This window comes from Hypomesus transpacificus, chromosome 10 (assembly GCF_021917145.1).
Source record: "Hypomesus transpacificus isolate Combined female chromosome 10, fHypTra1, whole genome shotgun sequence".
NCBI classification, from domain to species: Eukaryota; Metazoa; Chordata; class Actinopteri; order Osmeriformes; family Osmeridae; genus Hypomesus; species Hypomesus transpacificus.
Window position 1 is genome coordinate 10,779,591 of NC_061069.1, and position 18,206 is coordinate 10,797,796.

Consider the following 18,206-nt stretch of genomic DNA (forward strand, 5'->3'; position numbering starts at 1 on the left):
AGTTTTTCTCCATTGTCTCACTGGCATTTCCACTATGTTTTATGCATTTTATAACTAGGGAGAGCCTCAGGAGAGAAGAGCAAAAAAGCCTTAGTATGGATAACTCAGTAAGGTGTCACATTTAGAACTTAGAAGATTCATTTGAAAGGCAAATTCAGAGCGAGATTGGAAAGTCAGCACGAGAATGACTTTCTATGAATTGGTGGTTGCTCATTTTAAACCATCACCACCACCACCATGCTAAAGGCTAGAAAGAGACTGTTCTGTTTGTAACGGCAAAATAAAAAAATATGTGCATTTAGGATGGTGTTCTATTTTAGACCACTTAGACCATGCTTAGACATAGAAAAACATTAAAATCTCACACCCAATTTCATTACGGCAAATTGACTGTCAGAACGGGAAGCAGTGATGAAGCCTTGGCTTTGGGGAATGGCCCTATGAGAGAGTTAAAAAGCGAGCAGGTGAGAGAGAGCGGGAGGGAGAGAGAGACAGAGAGAAAGGGAGAGAGAGAAAGGGAGAGAGAGAAAGGGAGAGAAAAAGGGAAGGAGAGAGAGAAAGGGAGAGGGATGGAATGGGTTGAGAGGAAATGGAGACACATCTGCTCCAGCTGTTTCCCTCCAGCCTCTCTCCCACAACCATGTTCTCATCCCAGAGGAACGGGTTACAAAAGAAAGAATGAAAAAATGACAGGCAGTATCTTGCCGTGCACATGGGAAGAAGATTGGTAAAATTGTTAAAGGAGGTCTGAATTATTAAGTTAGGCAATACACGAAGCACCTGTTCATTATTATTTAAAAATCATTTCTGTTCTCCAGATATATTTTGTTGCCTCTTAGTCTTCAGAATAATGTATGAATTTTGGGAATAATATCATGAATTCTGGGTACTGTTGATAATATCGTTTTTTTTCTAACTGAGAATGCCACAGAAGAGTTGACACATTTGCTTTTATTTCAATCCCTTTATCATTGTTGCAAAGAGACAGAGAGAAATAGAATTGGGAGATGCGTTGGCAACAGTTCAATTTCACAGAAACAGTATCAATTGTTCATAAATCATTTATAAACCAATAGTTGATGTTAATATAATGTAATATTTGTTATGTTTGGTAAACACATACCTTTTCAGTAAAAGAGCATGGATGTAAAATATACACAAAAGCACTGTATGACAGATAGATTACATTTCTAATACAGTAATAATCATTCACATTTTGTAGACTTCCCATAAATGATTCAGAATGACATAAAATGGTATGTAGCTTTTGTTGTCCTTACTAATCAATATGTGTTAAAAATGGAATATAATACAATCTCCAACTCCCTATCTCCTTTTCTGTTTCCTTTGGTAAACTTGACACACTTAATCCTTGTGTATAGTATGGAAAAATACAAGGAGCAATGCGTGTGATTTAACTATACCCATGGTATTTTATCCCTGCAATATTATTTGTATATTTAGAAAACCAAACTGTAAACTGCAAATATAGTAGCTCGCTTTTGAGTTAACATTCAGTCTTTCACTATGATTTATAAATACTTTGAAATACTGATTGTGCACTGCAGGTTAAAAACAACCATGAATTAAAATACATAACACAGACAGTGGTTTTACTGGAGATACTTATAATGGTATTCCATTTGTTTCTTCTCGACAACAGTGTTGAATTAAGCATTTCCTTCCAGAAACTCAGAGAAGCAAGGGCATCAATTTCCTGTAAATATATGCAGACTTAAATCAAAACTGGTTTGCCCTGTGTGGTGGGGGCTGGAAATATATTAAATGTACTGTACCCATGGCTACAACAATCCAGGTCTAAAGCTGGGATTTGATCAAATGCATTTATGTTATCAGCTTCCAACTTTATATATCCAGACGTGCATTTCACTTCCATCTGATGCAACTGAGAACTGCCTCTCTTCCTCCTCCCTTCGCTCCTCCCCTCACTGACCACTGTCCTCCTCTTCTTCCTCCCTCTCTTCCCCCTTCCTCTTCCTCCTCTTTTCCCCCTCCACTCTTCTCCTCACCCTCCCAGGTCAGAGGTGACTGGCAGAAGAATGCTGATTCCAGGCGTCCACCAGGAAGATGGCGACGCGTGGTGCGAGTGCCGCAGCTGTTAGATGGTTGCCCTTGATGCTCCTATGGCAGTGGACAGCGCTGGGTCCCCTCGCCTGGGCCCTGGCCCTAGCTGAGGGGCAGAGTAAGAGTCCTGCCTTCGCCCCCGCCTCCCCCATAGCGACCGGGAGCGGAGGGCGCCAGGCCGGACAACTGGACTGGCTGCTTTCCGAAAAGGGGCCATTTCACCGCTGCCCCGAGTACACCGAGTTCAAGGAGCGCTTCCAGCAAGGCTTCTCCACACGATACAAGATCTACAGGTGAGAAGGGTGTGTACATGTGGGAGGGAATGTTTTTAGTTTAGTTTTTTACTGAAAATAATTAGAAGTCAGATGTCCCCTCCAAACAAAGTGAGCACATCAAAGCTACAAAAATGTATATTCGCAGTTAACCTGATAGAGATATATTTTGTTTGGCTAAAGGATCACAAACACAAGCCATCTTGATGCTCTATGCCTTCGTGCGAGTTTTTTTTTATCAACTCCATCGTTATTCTTAATTCAGTGCCAAATTTGAAACAGTCAGATAAGACTGCAATTTAACATTTTCATTTCCTGAGCTTGGATATATTTTTACTGTGACCCTTTCCTGTCTGTCATCACTATCCATGCCATCTTTGGCATCCTGCTCACATCACATCACACACACAACCAATACCAAAGAAACATTCTGGGAGATTTTTAACTGTATGTATATTGCATTTACTGTACTGTATCGCTGTTCTCCATATTGTAACAAAAGCTTTAATCCCAGCTCAGTTACGGATTCTTATAATGTGCAACTACATTCCTGCGACAATCTCATTTTGTCTTTAAGAAAAACAGATGCCGTTTTCACTTCCTTCGAGGTTACTCATAAATAAATGTCTGTGCCTTTGACTAAGTCTCCACTTACAGATGGAAATGACAGTGTCTCTTTCAGAAGGAGGGAGAGGAGTTTGAAGTGACAGGTGTGGTCTTATGAGAGAAGTGGGACAAATTACAGGATGCCTCTCTGCTCAGGGACAGTGTGTGGGTGTGTGTGTGTGTGTGTGTGTGTGTGTGTGTGTGTGTGTGTGTGTGTGTGTGTGTGTGTGTGTGTGTGTGTGTGTGTGTGTGTGGGTGTGTGTGTGTGTGTGTAAAGTGACTAAGTAAGGGATGTCACATGCATATCTTTCTCTGATATTTTTTACTACAGGAGTCGTGATTCATCCGATTTGATAGGCTTGCATAAGCTCCACATTATTTTATATCATATGTAAATTGACTATTTCAAGTCCTTTTAGTCAGCCAGTTGCTTTGAGGAATATCATTGTCATAATCAATCAAACATTGTGTGCTTCTAGCCTGAAAATCCCATTACAATAAAATGTTGTCATGCAAATCAGTTGACATACAAATTGACATTTTGTGGAAATATCCCTGTTCAATGTTTTTTCTCCCTCTAACCAACCTGGTTTAAATAGCTCTTGTCTTCTATAACTTAGCACATTTGTCCTCTATTGATGAAGTTTGGCCTTTTGTTGGGCTTCCTCTGCCCCCTATCCCCATGCAGCTGACATTGGTCCACTCCCCCCGCATGGCAGATCCAAAGCCTTGCATGGTGAGAGCAGCTGGGCAGAAAAAGGCCTGCAGATCTGTGATGGAATCAGGCAGAAAGCACAGCCAGCACTGTTTGAAAGGTTGCCTAGCAGGCAGATTGTTTGTGTGGAAGCATGTGTGTGTGTGTGCCTGTGTGTGTTTGTATGTGCCTGTGTACTTAAATACTTGTGAGTTCAAACAAGAAGGATTTTGTGGTGTGTGTATATATGTGTGTGTGTGTGGGTGAGTGTGTATGTGTGTGTATGTGTGTGTGTGTGTGTGCACACGCTCTCTCTGTGGCCCTACTCATACCTCTTTCGTCAGTGGCCATAAATGAGGTTTTCCCCACTCACTGTTTGTGCTGCCAAGGCCTTTTGATATGTTAAGCGACACCAAGACCGAGAAGCAACTCTGCACATTAGGACTAGGGAACACCAACTGTGTTTCATAAAAACAGGGAGGGTTGCTGTTGTGTTTCTGTGCTCTCCTGCTTGCCTCGTCACAGTTCTGCCCAGACTTTGCCAAAGCAAAAAATATTGATCCTCACTGAGGATTTCTGGGGTGATGGAGCGTTTCAACACTTATATTTGATTTTTAAGTGCATTAAATGATTATTCGCTTGTTTATTTGTGTGTACAGTTTGTGAGTATGTGTGTGTGTATATACATACAATGCTCTATATATATCTTGTTGTGCCAGTGACATTCTACTCCTGAAACAAACTGAAATAGGGTCATATGGACACTGTGAGGTTGCCTGTGGTGCCTGGCTCTGCTGAGCATCAAACGAAACGCTAGCTGCCGGCTGTGATCTCACCAGATTCGTCTCCCAGATGAGCCTAGCTTCTTAAATAGACACCCTGCAGATATAAAGGTTACTTAAGGTAAAAATGGAAGTTGCTGCAAGGAATAGCATATTGCTGCCCATTTCACAGACGGGGCACAGAGATTACATTAGGCTGAACAGTATCATTTGGCCATGTGAGCGACAAGCCTGTTTACCTCGTTGAGACAGGAACATACATATAAAGCAGGCTCTCCCAGGAACAGCTCTGTTATGATAGATATGTTCCCTTAAGAAACATTACTGCTGGCTCGTTGTGCTTTCAGTACGGTGGTGAGGTGGGAGTCTTTGGGGACCATACTGAGCACGTCTTGGGCCCCCAAGGCTCCCATAACGCGAAAACAGCTCACTCCAGAGGCACACAGAGCTGCCAAGACAAAACAAGTGAGGAAATTAGACACGGTCACAAAAGATTAGCTGAGGTACTACTCTGATGTGGAAGAATCGCGATGATTGTCTGATGAGGAAATTTATTTTTGTATTTTTTTGTATTTGGTAAATAAAGGAAAGGCGAATGATTCAGAAGTTAAATATCTGGCGTCCTTGCGGATGTGCAATGTGATTTGTGGAGAGTGGAGTTTGAGCCAGACGCTTAGGCTTTGTGTGGATGACTTGATGTAATTTACCATCCTCGATTACTCACTATAAACTGTTTCAGCAACATTTTTGTTCACACACACTCCACCACAATGAAATTTCACATCCTGTATTGATGTTTCCCTTCAAGTTCTGCTGACTAAACGTTCTGTGTTGTGTTGTGAAAGCTTTTTGCTGAAATCACAATTTCGTTGTATTGTATTTTTTCTGTAATGTTTTTGTGTTATTATTTATCTTTAAAAACATTAGATGGATAAAGTCACGTGAATGTATCGTTCCCCTAGTAAACAAAGCTTATTTTATCAAAGTTTTAATAAAAACAGCAGTCAGTGTTTGAGTACAGTGAAGAATGGGACAAGAGAGTTGAAGAGGGTCCTTATGAAGTCACCAGCCCCTGATGCTGTCAGTGACATCATGACAATGGGACTTACTAAAAGCATTGGCTCAAGAGTTTGTTCCTTACAAAGTGTCACTAAAATTGTCTGACTAAAACACTGGGAGGCACTCCCCATATGATGACATTGTCAGCAAATGATTTCCCAGCTCTGTTCCCCAAGGTGATAACCGGAAATCTACTGTACTACTGTCATTACGGTACAGTGTGACTGCACTGCCCGTCCATATACAAGTAAATAGATTAATTTGATTTTGAAAATATACAAACTGCATCTCCTTCTTAGCTACTGTTTGAGGGGTAAAAATAACTAACTAACTGACAGCCATTGGCGTAACACATTATCCCCTTTACACCAGAGAAATGGAGGATTGAGGTGCTTTACTTTTTCCCTGACTAAATGAATGTACACATATACACATACTGCAAGAGAAAAAGGGAGTTCTTAAAGTGACTTTGTTTAACTGCTCAAAGAGATAGAAAGCGAGAGAGAGAGAGAGAGAGAGAGAGAGAGAGAGAGAGAGAGAGAGAGAGAGAGAGAGAGAGAGAGAGAGAGAGAGAGAAATTAGAAAGTGAGAAAAAAGAGAGGAAAGTGGAGTCCCATATATTCTGCTGAGCACTTACAGTGTGGTGGAACGCTGGTAACCAATACACCAGGGAGATGGGAAGGAAGGCCACTAATTGCCAGTTGCATTTTTCTCTCAAGGACCCTCTGAATCCCTGCATCAAGGAGATAAGGCAATAAGGTATACCCTGCTGTCAGTTGCTTTGTTTATTTATTTTAATCTGTAAACTCTTCAGGAAACTACTGCCATAAACATCCTCATTATTTTCCCTGACACAGGTTATAAAATAAGTCATGATAAATACCTTGATATTTAAAACATTAGGTCCACCAGGTAACCATCAAATGACCTTCCTGTGTTCAGAATGACAGACCTCCTTCATATTCAGTTATGGACATTTTTAATGAGCCAAAAAACCCAGTCCTATGTTTCCAGAGGAAATAGGGCAAATCAGCCACCCCCTCTGCTCTCTCAAAATAGCACAACGGCTTCTAACACAGAGCGAGATGCATTCAACTACCTTGGATTTGCTATTGTATTGCCAGAATTTGGCACACTGAGTACCTGGTAAAAATACTGAGCTGAGCTGAGGTATAACTAGCACAGTAAAAACTGTGCATGGTATTACTTTGTTGGTGGGCAACATTTCAGAAAGTACTTTCCAGATTTTGTGGGTACATTTGCTGAATCAAAATAGGCAGGGGCCTACAGACTGCAACATTGTATTCATACAGCCTATTGATTAATTAGTTCCATATGGTGAAGTTATGTTAACAAACATAAATAAATAAAAAACGTTTTTGCCTGGTTAGTTAAATCTAACACCAGTCACCAAAAATAGCTAAACTGCAGGCCTACCTAGCCTATCATGAGGCGTACATCGCCAGAGGGTGAAAGGACACCTGAACGTGATGCAGAGGTGTTAATTGAGGGGAGGTTTTGCACAGTTCATTCTGCTCTACCGCTTTCATATCAAGGAAAGCAGTGAGATGTTACGAAGGTGGCTAATAAAAGCCAGGTGCTGCTTTGCAATGTGATCAGAAGATCCGCAAAGGTGGAGCGTTTTTGGCTGAAAACTCCCTGCAACACGGCAACGAGAGGCAGGTGCAATCAGCTTGTGTTAAAGTCCCTCTAATTAACTCCATCTATCATCATTAGCTGAGGAACCAATGGTCAGCGAACACTTTTACAATTAACTCTTAGAAACCGACCGAGTAGAAAAGTGATGACGCTCACTTGACAGCCCCCCTGCTTTGTGTGTGTGATAGACAATATAGCACACCGTGCAAAGGATTAACGGCTAACAGACTGATGAGTGTCGGCGCTATGGGCGCTTTTAATAGCAATCTATGAAAAGGTTTGCCAGTTTTCATGTTTGCTATGAGTTCTCAGAATAATAACCCAACATGTAAGGTGATTATTTGGTCAAATAATAGAAAAGGCAACCCTAACGATCTCAGCTCCACTGAAATGACGCCACACCACAAATTGTTCCTTTTACAACAAAAGACTGGGACTAGATATCTAGTGAATAGTAAATACCGCCCACGCGCGTCGTCGAACAACTAACTTTTTGGTGACGTCGCTGCACGCGGGTTTTACAGAGGATGTGCGTCAAGTGCCAATGGAAACCGAATCCCGGAGTGGTTACAATTAGGAGGAAGCCACACACAACACACCGTGAACACCCTGTTACACTATGGTGGTTCAAGCTACAAGCAGAAGGGAATTAGAAAACTTTCTGGCCGTTGTATTCATGTTTACAAACGTTTATAATCAGGGGCGAATTTTGGTTCCCTCTTTTGGGGGGGCTAAGCTCCTAAATAAAACCTATTAATTTTCCTGTGATCAAGCAAAACTAGGGGGGTCTGGGGGAAGTTCCCCCAGAAGAAATGTTTGAAAATAACCGTTTTAATAGTGTTTTTTTTTAGGGTTTTAGGAAGCAAAATTAAAAACATTTAGATTTAAAATATGAAATACAAATAAAAAATATGAAAAATATTATATTTTTTTATAACGAATTATTGGGGGGGCTAATTAAGGGCTAGATACGCCCATGTTTATAATAATCGCTTGACTTCTGTCACTGACTCGTCCACTGCTGCACAGCTCAGCTGCAGTTGGTCTGCGGATTTTAGAATGCACTTGCAAAGCCTCTATACAGCCTCTATTAATCCAAACATCTGATTGTTTTTTTAGGCTACCAGAAAATATTTGGTTGGAGAATTGAGTTGAGGTGTAGTTCTTTTTACCAGGCACCACAGCATGCCATTTCAGTTGTTTTTGCTCAGGATGAGTAAATACATATATTCATGTCCATGGCGGCTTTTTGTTGTTGCTAAATGTATACACATCAGGCTAAATTAACGGCTGATATTTGTATTCCAATCTACCACCATGCATTAATCAACCTCTGAAGGGATTCAAACACTCAGTATAGGATGGCTTTGAAAGCTCTCCACTCTTATTGACTTATTTTGTTTCCCTGCCAACATGCTAGCGGTTGATCCTTCAGATCATCCTCAAATGATCCTTCAGAGGATCATGGTGCTAGACAGGGGCCAAATGATTGATTCTAAAATTGTTTATTTCATTTTACCACTGTTAGTGTTTGAATAAAAGTTATGGATTGAACTGTTGTTTTGTCTTCATGGTATTTCAGGGAGTTCAGCCACTGGAAGGTGAATAGCTTGGCAACCGAGAAACGAGACTTCTTCAAGGCCCCGCTTCCCCTGGCGCCTGAGTTCTTGCGAAACCTAAGGCTCCTTGGACGAAGGCCAAGTCTTCAGCAGATCAATGAGAACCTGATCAAGAAATATGGGACCCACTTCCTGGTCTCTGCTACACTGGGAGGTAAGCAGTCTGCACCGTACCAAATACAAAGATTCATTTACAGTTTGGTGAAAATAACGAATCTTAAATTGGAATGCTGGTCCACAGTTACATTTAAAGTGACATTAACAAAGACAGGGAGTCAGGTGGCTGAGTGGTTAGGGAATCGGGTCAGTAATCAGAAGGTTGATGGTTTGATTCCCTGGCCGTGCAAAATTATGTTGTGTCCTTGGGCAAGGCACTTTACCCTACTTGCCTCGGGGAAATGTCCCTGTACTTCCTGTAAGTCGCTCTGGATGAGAGCGTCGCTAAATGGCTAAAATGTAAATGTAACTACAATAATTAACCACTTACCCATACACTTTTGCAATTACCTATACCGCAAACCCTTCTAACAATATAATTACCTAACAATTTCCATGTACCTACTATATTTTTACCATAGGTGTTGCCATGCTGCTACATGGTAGTTAATGTTACCTCTGTGTGAAGGGATGCCGAAGGTTCACTCAGCGTCTGTCATTTAGGTTTCAACTGGTTGAGTGGCAAAAATGGACATAATTGTATCCCTCTTCAGTGTGGTTTGTTTGACCATCTTCGATAAACGGAAGCCATTGTGTTGTGAATTCACAAGGAGACTCCAATCGTTTGAACTGCTGAATACAATCCTCTTCTGGCATCTCCAAAATCAATAGGACAAACAGTCCCAGTTGTGGTCTCAGAACACTGTCTGGGACGTAAACTGAATTTCACATCTGAGACACGCTAGGCGCTAATTATGATGTCACTTAACGGTGGATATATGAACTGAGGCTGCGTACAGGAAGTGACAGGGGAGATGAATGCAGTGGCGAAACCACAGTGAGCGCTCATAATTAACGACTCAAACAAAAGGGATGAGACTGTAGTCTGCATACTAACGAGATTACAGGAAAGACCAATGCACACATTCTGCTGATGACTGGAGACGGTATCTCACACATAGCCTGGAGGTTCTGGAAAACTAAGCACACTGTCTGGTGTCGGGTAGTAGCTATTAATAGGTCTGGTGCAGTCAGTGTGTGCCGGTATGCATTTGTTTCTGTGCTTATTACTAAAATGCGTAGAATCCCGTAAAACAAGTTAACATATTACTGAAAAAATGTAAATATAAGTAAACATGATTGACATGATGAAAAGAGTAGTTTATTTCACATTTACAGAATCTATACATTCAAAGTGTTAAAAGGACGCTTGCATCAATAGCAATTTACTGTACAATCAACTTTTCCATAACTACTGGACGTTGTCTTCCTCTTCTCCAGGTGAGGAATCCCTGACCATCTTCTTGGACAAACAGAAACTGACGAAGAAGTCAGAGGGAAACGGGAACAGCTCTGTAGTCTCCCTGGAGATCCTCCACCAGTTGGCCGCCTCTTATTTCACTGACCGAGAGAGCACCCTAAGAAGGTTGCACCACCTCCAGATAGCCACAGCTGCCATCAAGGTAACCCCCAATAAAACAGGGCCATCAGTCATTCCAATATTTCGGCACCAATTTCTGTTAAGGTCATATTAAAATACCACATAACTACAACAACTGGAGGTTGGGTTTACCAGGGATGGGTGGATCAGCCTAAACTTGATCTTGTTTTGGTTGCACAACTTTCAACTGCTAATACTTAATACTTACTGTACTATTTAATTGCATTGCAATTTCTCTCTGCAATGTTTTTACTGTAGATATTCCTCTCGTTGCATAGTTGTTTATGTGACCTTATTACATTTCCAAAAATGGTAACAAAAAACAAACAGACAAATTAAGAGTGGGAGATTCGAGCAAGGGAGGAAGGGTTCTGAAAGTACGGACAGGAATTCTGAAGTCAGTTGATTAGCAAGTTGAATAAAACTGCAGTAATTATACATTTCATACTGACAGTTGGGGGGGTTAGTGGTTAACATCTGAAATTGGAAGTTGGACGTCGGCAGTAAATACCTAATATCCTGTGGAGAAAGGTTGCGTGAGTCCCAATTTTTTTTTTTTTTTTTGCTAGTCACTCAAAAATCATCCACATCAACAGAAAGAGACAAGGTTATCAGCTGCAAGTATCCAGAGCTGGCTTGTAATGATGACAGGAGGTGTGTGGGAGTACACCATTTCTTTTTTCACCTTCAGTTGAAATCAACTTGGCTGGAAGTTGTTTTTCCCCCTTTGGACGTTGGAAGAAAATGATGAACACCTTTATTACTAACAACGTTGCCCTTGTGGTATACAGCTCAGTGGTCTTATAGAAGTAACATGACTCAAATAGCTCTGTTTGATTAATCATGTGATTATTATTATTTTAGTTGTCTAAGGACTGATGATTTTTATTGTGTCTGTCAGTATGCTATCCCATAGGCAAAGGCTTAGGGGTGGACAGTAGGGACATGTCCCTACCAATGTCAAGAGAACATTAAAGCGTCCCTACCGATAATTAGTGTCAGAGCAGGGTTACAAAATAGGGTGATAAAGAAAGTCTGTCCCCACCAAACTAACCAAAGAGCAGTGCTGTATTATCATGGCAATTTCCTTACTACCTTCAGCTGTCAGGTCCAATAAGGCAGCAGGAATGATTCTCACAGACCCTGAGACGGACAGGTAGAACACTGGCATTAGCAGCTCTGCAAATACCTCAGGCTCCACCCCTACAGAGCCTCAAGTGGAGAAAAAGCTGGTTAGTTTTTTTGCTAAATTAGCATCTCTGGTATGCAAGCCACCTGCTCCTCAACACTCTGCCAACTCAGCTAATCATCCGTGAGAGAGTGGGACGTGCTTGACCTGTCTGAATACATGCCTTCAGGCTTCGTGTTCGCAATCACTTTTTTTTTTCTTTTTTTGCTGGATGTGGAATAGAAATATGTTGCGTGGAATTAATGAAAGAACCTCTGATGTAAAAGTAAGAGAACTTCATCTGAAGTGAAAATGTGGAGTTATTACTGGTTAAGAGAGAACATTTTGTGTGTCTGATTATTTGACCAAAAAAATCCATCTCAATCTCAGTGCAGGGCAGAGTACAGATTAATGTAAACTAACAAAGTTACATCTCATCAATGCCAAAATGTGATAATAATCTACGATTGCTCAGCTGGAGGCATAATGCTTATTATCTTGAATTATATAGTAAAGTGCACATATTTATATTCCCAAAAGTAAGTAATTATACATACAACAAATATCCTAGTTAGGGTACATGTATAATGGTCTGTGTTGTATTGTGAAAAGTGCAGGGGAATATATGTTTTCTGTTGCTGTAATTGATGTATTTCACATGGACTGAAGTGCCATCTGTGAATGGGTACTGGAAAGATGATTGTTGTTTATGGCAATCACTGAAGTCCGTGCTGTCTTATTTGTGATTTGGAACACAATGCCTCCAATATCTCCAAACAGAAGTGCCTTGGATTGTACTTTACAAACAGAAATAGGAACAAACGTGCATCAACTGACCAATAAATAACAAGGCATTGAAATATCTTCCTGTTTCCTAGGTAACAGAAACAAGGACTGGGCCCCTTGGATGCAGTAACTATGACAGCCTTGATTCTGTTAGCTCCGTCTTGGTCCACAGCCCTGAAAATAAAATCCATCTCAAAGGTAAGATGGTCCATCCCTGTGACACAATGCACACCTCCATGCTTCAAGTACGTCCACGCCATTCATTACGACCAGGGACACATTTAAACAATACTGAATACAGGAACTGAAGTTTGTTATGAAATAGATGCAGACTGTTACAAAGTGAAAGCAAAAGTATATACGAGAAATCCAGACTGCTGGTTTAAAAGTAACAATGAAGATCCTCTTGAATCTCCTCTATTTCTGATTGCTACACACTGTACAGAGGGAGAACAATTGATTAAAACTGTATGAAATACTTAGTGAATACTTGGACTTCTTTTTAAAAAGTCTTGTCATTGGTTTCACAGTATCCCTTTCTATCTTAAAACCAAGAAGCTGTTTGAACATGTTGTGAAAGGGAAGAAGGATGATGGGGAAACTATTATATTTCGTATTCTCCTTGTAACAGAGTATGTCTATTTTAGAAGGCATAGATCTATGCTCCTTGAGTATGCTGTATAGGTTTGGTAAGTGGAGTGAAGATGGATACTTCTGAACTCACCGCAAGGCTCTCATCATGCATTCTTCAATGCTATTGACTGCTATTCAGTGAGGATGTTCAGATCCTATCTCTGGACACAGGCTTCCCCACTCAGTTGTGTGTGTGTGTGTGTGTGTTTGTGTTTATTCTTCATATATTATTTACAGGCCTAGTCCTCACTTGCTGTATTTCAGAACACCCACCAACCACTACACAGAAATGTTTACATTCCGCACTAGATTTATTTCACAAGCAATGATTTTTGTTATTTTCTACCTCGAGGCAGTACCCACCTACCTAAAATCTTAAAGTTTAACTGGAAAAAAATAATAATAATGGAAAAACCAATGTTTTAGGGTCAGAAAAACATGGTTATTTGTGTTTTTATGAAATAAATTGATGGAAAAAAGCTGCATTTTATGTTGGGTAGTTTTTGTAAAAAACATAGCTGGAAATGTCTCCATTCTGGAGCCAAAGAGAGCCAAACAGTCAACAAGCTTCTCCAACCCAGAGAGGCCCAGAAGGGCCTGGCATCCAGCAGGTTAAACCTTGCCACTCTGGGAGAGGAGGAGAGGCTAGATGATGGGGGAGGTGGCAGGGACACAAGAAGGAGGGTGGTGGGAGTGAGCAGGGACAGAGGGTGAAGAGGGGCAGTGGGCTGAGAGGGGGTGAGGAGGGGGAGGGGGTGAGGAGGGGCAGTGGGTAGAGAGAGGGTGAGGAGGGGGTGTGGGCAGAGAGGGGGTGATGAGGGGCTGTCGGTAGAGAGGGGGGTGAGGAAGGGGAGGGGGCAGAGAGGGGGTGAGGAGGGGGAGCAGAGAGGGGGAGGGGGCAGAGAGGGGGTGAGGAAGGGGAGGGGGCAGAGAGAGGGTGAGGGGGTTTGGAATGAGGCGTATGCAAACTCTGACTCAAACATAATCCTAGGAGGAACAGCTTGGTTGCGTCACACAGCATCACATTCCCATGAACAACAATGCGATACTGCAGCCACAAAGGTACAGGACCAAGTACACGACTGTAAACATTTGTTCGTTTAGCAGATGCTTAAATTGAACGTAGTACAATAGTACACAAACAGTTATTTTGTTCAAGGGATAATTGCAACTAAAGGCCCAGGTCCTTTTAGTGACATAGATGACATTAAAGGTTAATCTAATATGTACTAAATGTAATGATTTTTTTTCTAATTATTTTAAAAGACAGCTGTGGGATTCTGGTAGACCAGTTTTGTTTTTTCACAACACTAATTTGCTTTAAAGGGGCCATGACAGAAATGTCAGCACAAGTCACAAGGTGAAACCCACAAATGGAGAGTGAGAAGAGGAGTGTGCTGGAGCTTATCCTCCCTTCCGCCATCCTAATTATGAATGTGGCTTGTGACAATTTTCCGCCGCATTCTCAGGTTTGACATTTGAATTGTCAGCCCACTTAATGCCATCGTCCCTTGAAGGAAGCCCCCCCCCCCCCCCCCCCCCTGGTTGACAGAACCCTGTAACTACTGAGAGCACTGCGACAGCATGGGGGCCGTATTGACAGTGTCTGAGAGAGTGTATTTGTCATGGTTTGTGTGCATGCGTGCAAACTTCAATTTGTGCATATCTCCCTTTTGGATTCTATATTGGAGTTTTCCAGCCATCTGTGGTAAGCCTTTTTTCATAGCGATTGGAAAACATCACCAACCTTGGAGAGAAAACAAAAAAATCTAATTTTGTATATATTATTCTTGTCGAGCTGAGGCTTGAGAGACTGTCTAAATAACGTTTGCACTCTCTCTCAAAAGAACTAGAGATGGAGGGGTTGTGGATGGGGTGAGAAAGCTGCTATTTAGCTGTCTCCTCAGTTAAAGTCATCCATGCCAGTTTGCTCATTTGCTCGAAGAGCCTGACAGCATTCAGCCGCGACGTACGAAGGAAACCCCTGGCTAATTATGTTGGTTCTCAACTCAAGGAAGAGCAAATACCAGGGAACACACATCATTATTCATTATGGAGCACATGGATCGAGTTGCTTTTAAAAATTGTCCAAGGCATGAAGGAGGAAGCTTTTTTGTCACTGCCTTCATGATCCCTCACTTCCAAACAACCCACAACTTAGACAAACACACACAAATTGCACAATAAATGTTCTGCCTGCCTGCCTGCTCTCTCTCTCTCTTTCTCTCTTTCTCTCTTTCTCTCTCTCGCTCTCTCTCTCTCTCTATCTCTCTCTCTCTCTCTCTCTCTCTCTCTCTCTCTCTCTCTCTCTCTCTCTCTCTCTCTCTCTCTCTCTCTCCCTCTCCCTGTGTAGGAATCAATAATGCTATAATACATTTCATTTTTTAGGTTTACAGGATGTCCTACCAGAGTTCTTGCGTAACCGTTTTGTGGAGGCTGCGCTCAGCTACGTGGCCTGCAACTCGGAGGGGGAGCTCCTGTGTCGCAACAACGACTGCTGGTGTCACTGCTCAGCCAAGTTCCCAGACTGCAACTGTCCCTTTGCCGACATCAAGGTCAACGAGGACAACCTGCGCAAGATCAAGGAGGCATGGAACACCTTCAACAATGACTTTATGGAATCAGGTGGGTGTCTAAATCAAGCTCTCTAGAATCTCTTTCTCTGTCTCTCTCGATCTATCTCTTTCTGCTGGAGGGGGGGGGACACAGGTGGGCCATGTATCAGACCTCTATGATGCACACACAAGTTTTCCCATGTGGACTGGAGGCGTTTTCACTAAATCAACACAACAGCTTCTGTGAGTGTGGGTGCGGGCTGGGTTTGGCCATTAGAGACAGGTGGTGCTTCTCATGGCTGACATAGGAAGCAGGAAGGACCTCTTAACAGATGAATGTTAAATCAATAGACTGACCTTAAGGAAGACCATGCTGACTTAGATTTTAAAGGTACACTGACATGCTTATGCATTTTCACTGACTGCATACACCTGAGTTGGCAATTCCGCAGTCATGCTGCTAGGCATTAAATCTTTACTAAGAGGTTGCATTTTGACAGGTAGTTGAAAAGGAGGAGTAAGTTCCTCATAATTGCAACACTTTATTCTCTTGCTGACTTTGTCGTTCTACTTTGAAGCCCTAACTTGAGCAATTTGTCATAACAATGAGCACACAGCCCTTTAACTTCTTTAGACATGTGAGTGTTTAGGCAATGCACTAAAAATAACTATTAAAGGAGAACACAAATACACACATGCACACACTAGCACACACACACGCACACACAATCTCTCTCTCTCTCTCTCTCTCTCTCTCTCTCTCTCTCTCTCTCTCTCTCTCTCTCTCTCTCTCTCTCTCTCTCTCTCTCTTCTCTCTCTCTCTCTCTCTCTCTCTCTCTTTCTCTCTCTCTCTCTCTCTCTCTCTCTCTCTCTCTCAAATAAACATTTTCTAACTCGCAAAACGGAGACACTCACACGCAAGCATACAGACATGCCGACTCATTTCCTAGCCGCACCACACACACTTTTATCCTGACAAAATGTTTTAAAACACATCACAGAGAGAGTGATCAAAGCATTTAAGATAGGGCTACAGCATTTGTGTTTTGCGACTCATGGTTTACCAGGAGGAACAGAACAGTTGGTAGCAGAACGAGAAGATTTCAAGGCGAGGTTTCCATCTTCCTGTGTCCGCAAGGCTGAGCATCCAGCTTCACTTCTGTAGAGATGTAATGATGAAGGAAGCTCACCCTTTTGCATGCTTGCGTGTGTGTGTGTACGTGTGCATCAGGGATGCTCACGCATGTGCCTGCGTGCGTGCTTGTGTGTGTGCAGGTTTTCGAGTGTGTATGTGGACACGCTGGCAACTCACATGCCCCCTCAACCCCAAAAGTAGTCCCTGAGCCAAGGAATGATCCAATCAAAAAGATAAACCCCAGCTCCGTCTCCAGAGCCTCTCCTGCCCCCATGATAGGGCTTTAATGAAAGCAGCCCAAATCCCTTTAACTGTAGCACTTGCCTCATCAAAATGCATATCTGCTCTCAGCAGGTGAAGTGCAGAGCTCCTGAGCAGGAGTACAGTGCATCACTGGAGACTAGCCTAGCAGGTTTCTTATGTATACCAATAATGAAACTATTTCTCTGATTTGTCGGGTGATTTGAGCTTTCTTAACCGTTCTCAAGCGCTACGAAAAGTTCGATTGTTTTGCATCGCGCAGCGCATTGCTTAAACCCTACATTAAACTGTAAGTTCATGGTACCTCGGGAGAATTGCCATGGCAAGTGTGTCAGTGTTGATGCAGCAATGTACAGTAGCATCAAACAGTTTTTCGTGCCGAGAGATGCTCTGCCAGGCGGGGTTAGCCAGAGCCGGGGCTAGGGTTGATGCTAGGACCGGAGGGAGGCCTCTGTCCTCCCCAGGAAAGGGGAATTGAATCAATGAAAAGCCCCACCTCATGTTTCATGCATAGCAGGCCTCATTAGTGACACCATTTGCTCATTCTCTACATGTATCACCCAGAAAGTGAGCCTCGTTTCTCAGACGGGCTCTCCGGTGCTAACCTCATAGTGGTTAAGCAGGAAGATGCATAAATCTGGCCTCAATATGAGCCACATCAAATTAAATAGAAATGTTTCAGATTGCCCTTTTTGGGAATTTGCTTTTAAATGGGTTAAGCAAAATAGAAATATTAACATTACTGGGATGAGCAGAGGCATAAATTCAACCAGATGTAAATCAATTAGACCGCGTAGCCATCAAGTATTCTCTTTGCGGCATTGTGTTTACTTCATCCTTGTCCTTTCCACTGCTCAAATTACTTAATTGTCCCAATGATTCCATTATGGTAATTATCATCAATAAACAGGAAGTTGTTTGATACATGGTACCATTTACTAATAGTCCTGGCAAAGTTATCCACCTACCACAACTATCATTGCCTGCCAGTTTGAATTCCACTGATGCCTTGCCTTATTCTACTCCCCCAATAAAGCTAGCAGCACTTAGATGTGGCACCTGCACACCCTGAATGTGACAGATTTGTTCAAAACACAAAGGGCTTTTTCCAAAAATGGATTTCTTTGGTTCAATAGCTGGCACCACTTCCTAACCTTTGAGTTCTTATTTCCCTCTCTCTCTCTCTCTCTCTCTCTCTCTCTCTCTCTCTCTCTCTCTCTCTCTCTCTCTCTCTCTCTCTCTCTCTCTCTCTCTCTCTCTCTCTATCTCTCTCTCTCTCTCTGTCTCTCTCTCTC

General features: G+C 42.2%; 1 protein-coding gene across 1 annotated transcript in view; it reads left to right on the plus strand.

Annotated features, from left to right (window-relative positions):
- Positions 1–18,206, plus strand: part of brinp2 (bone morphogenetic protein/retinoic acid inducible neural-specific 2) — a 49,168-nt gene that overhangs the window by 17,412 nt on the left and 13,550 nt on the right. Inside the window, exons 2-6 of the mRNA XM_047027769.1 lie at positions 2,039–2,378; positions 8,740–8,930; positions 10,214–10,395; positions 12,420–12,525; positions 15,349–15,585. Coding sequence (XP_046883725.1) covers positions 2,089–2,378; positions 8,740–8,930; positions 10,214–10,395; positions 12,420–12,525; positions 15,349–15,585 — 1,006 coding nt within the window. The 5' untranslated portion in view covers positions 2,039–2,088. The remainder of the gene's footprint in view (positions 1–2,038; positions 2,379–8,739; positions 8,931–10,213; positions 10,396–12,419; positions 12,526–15,348; positions 15,586–18,206) is intronic.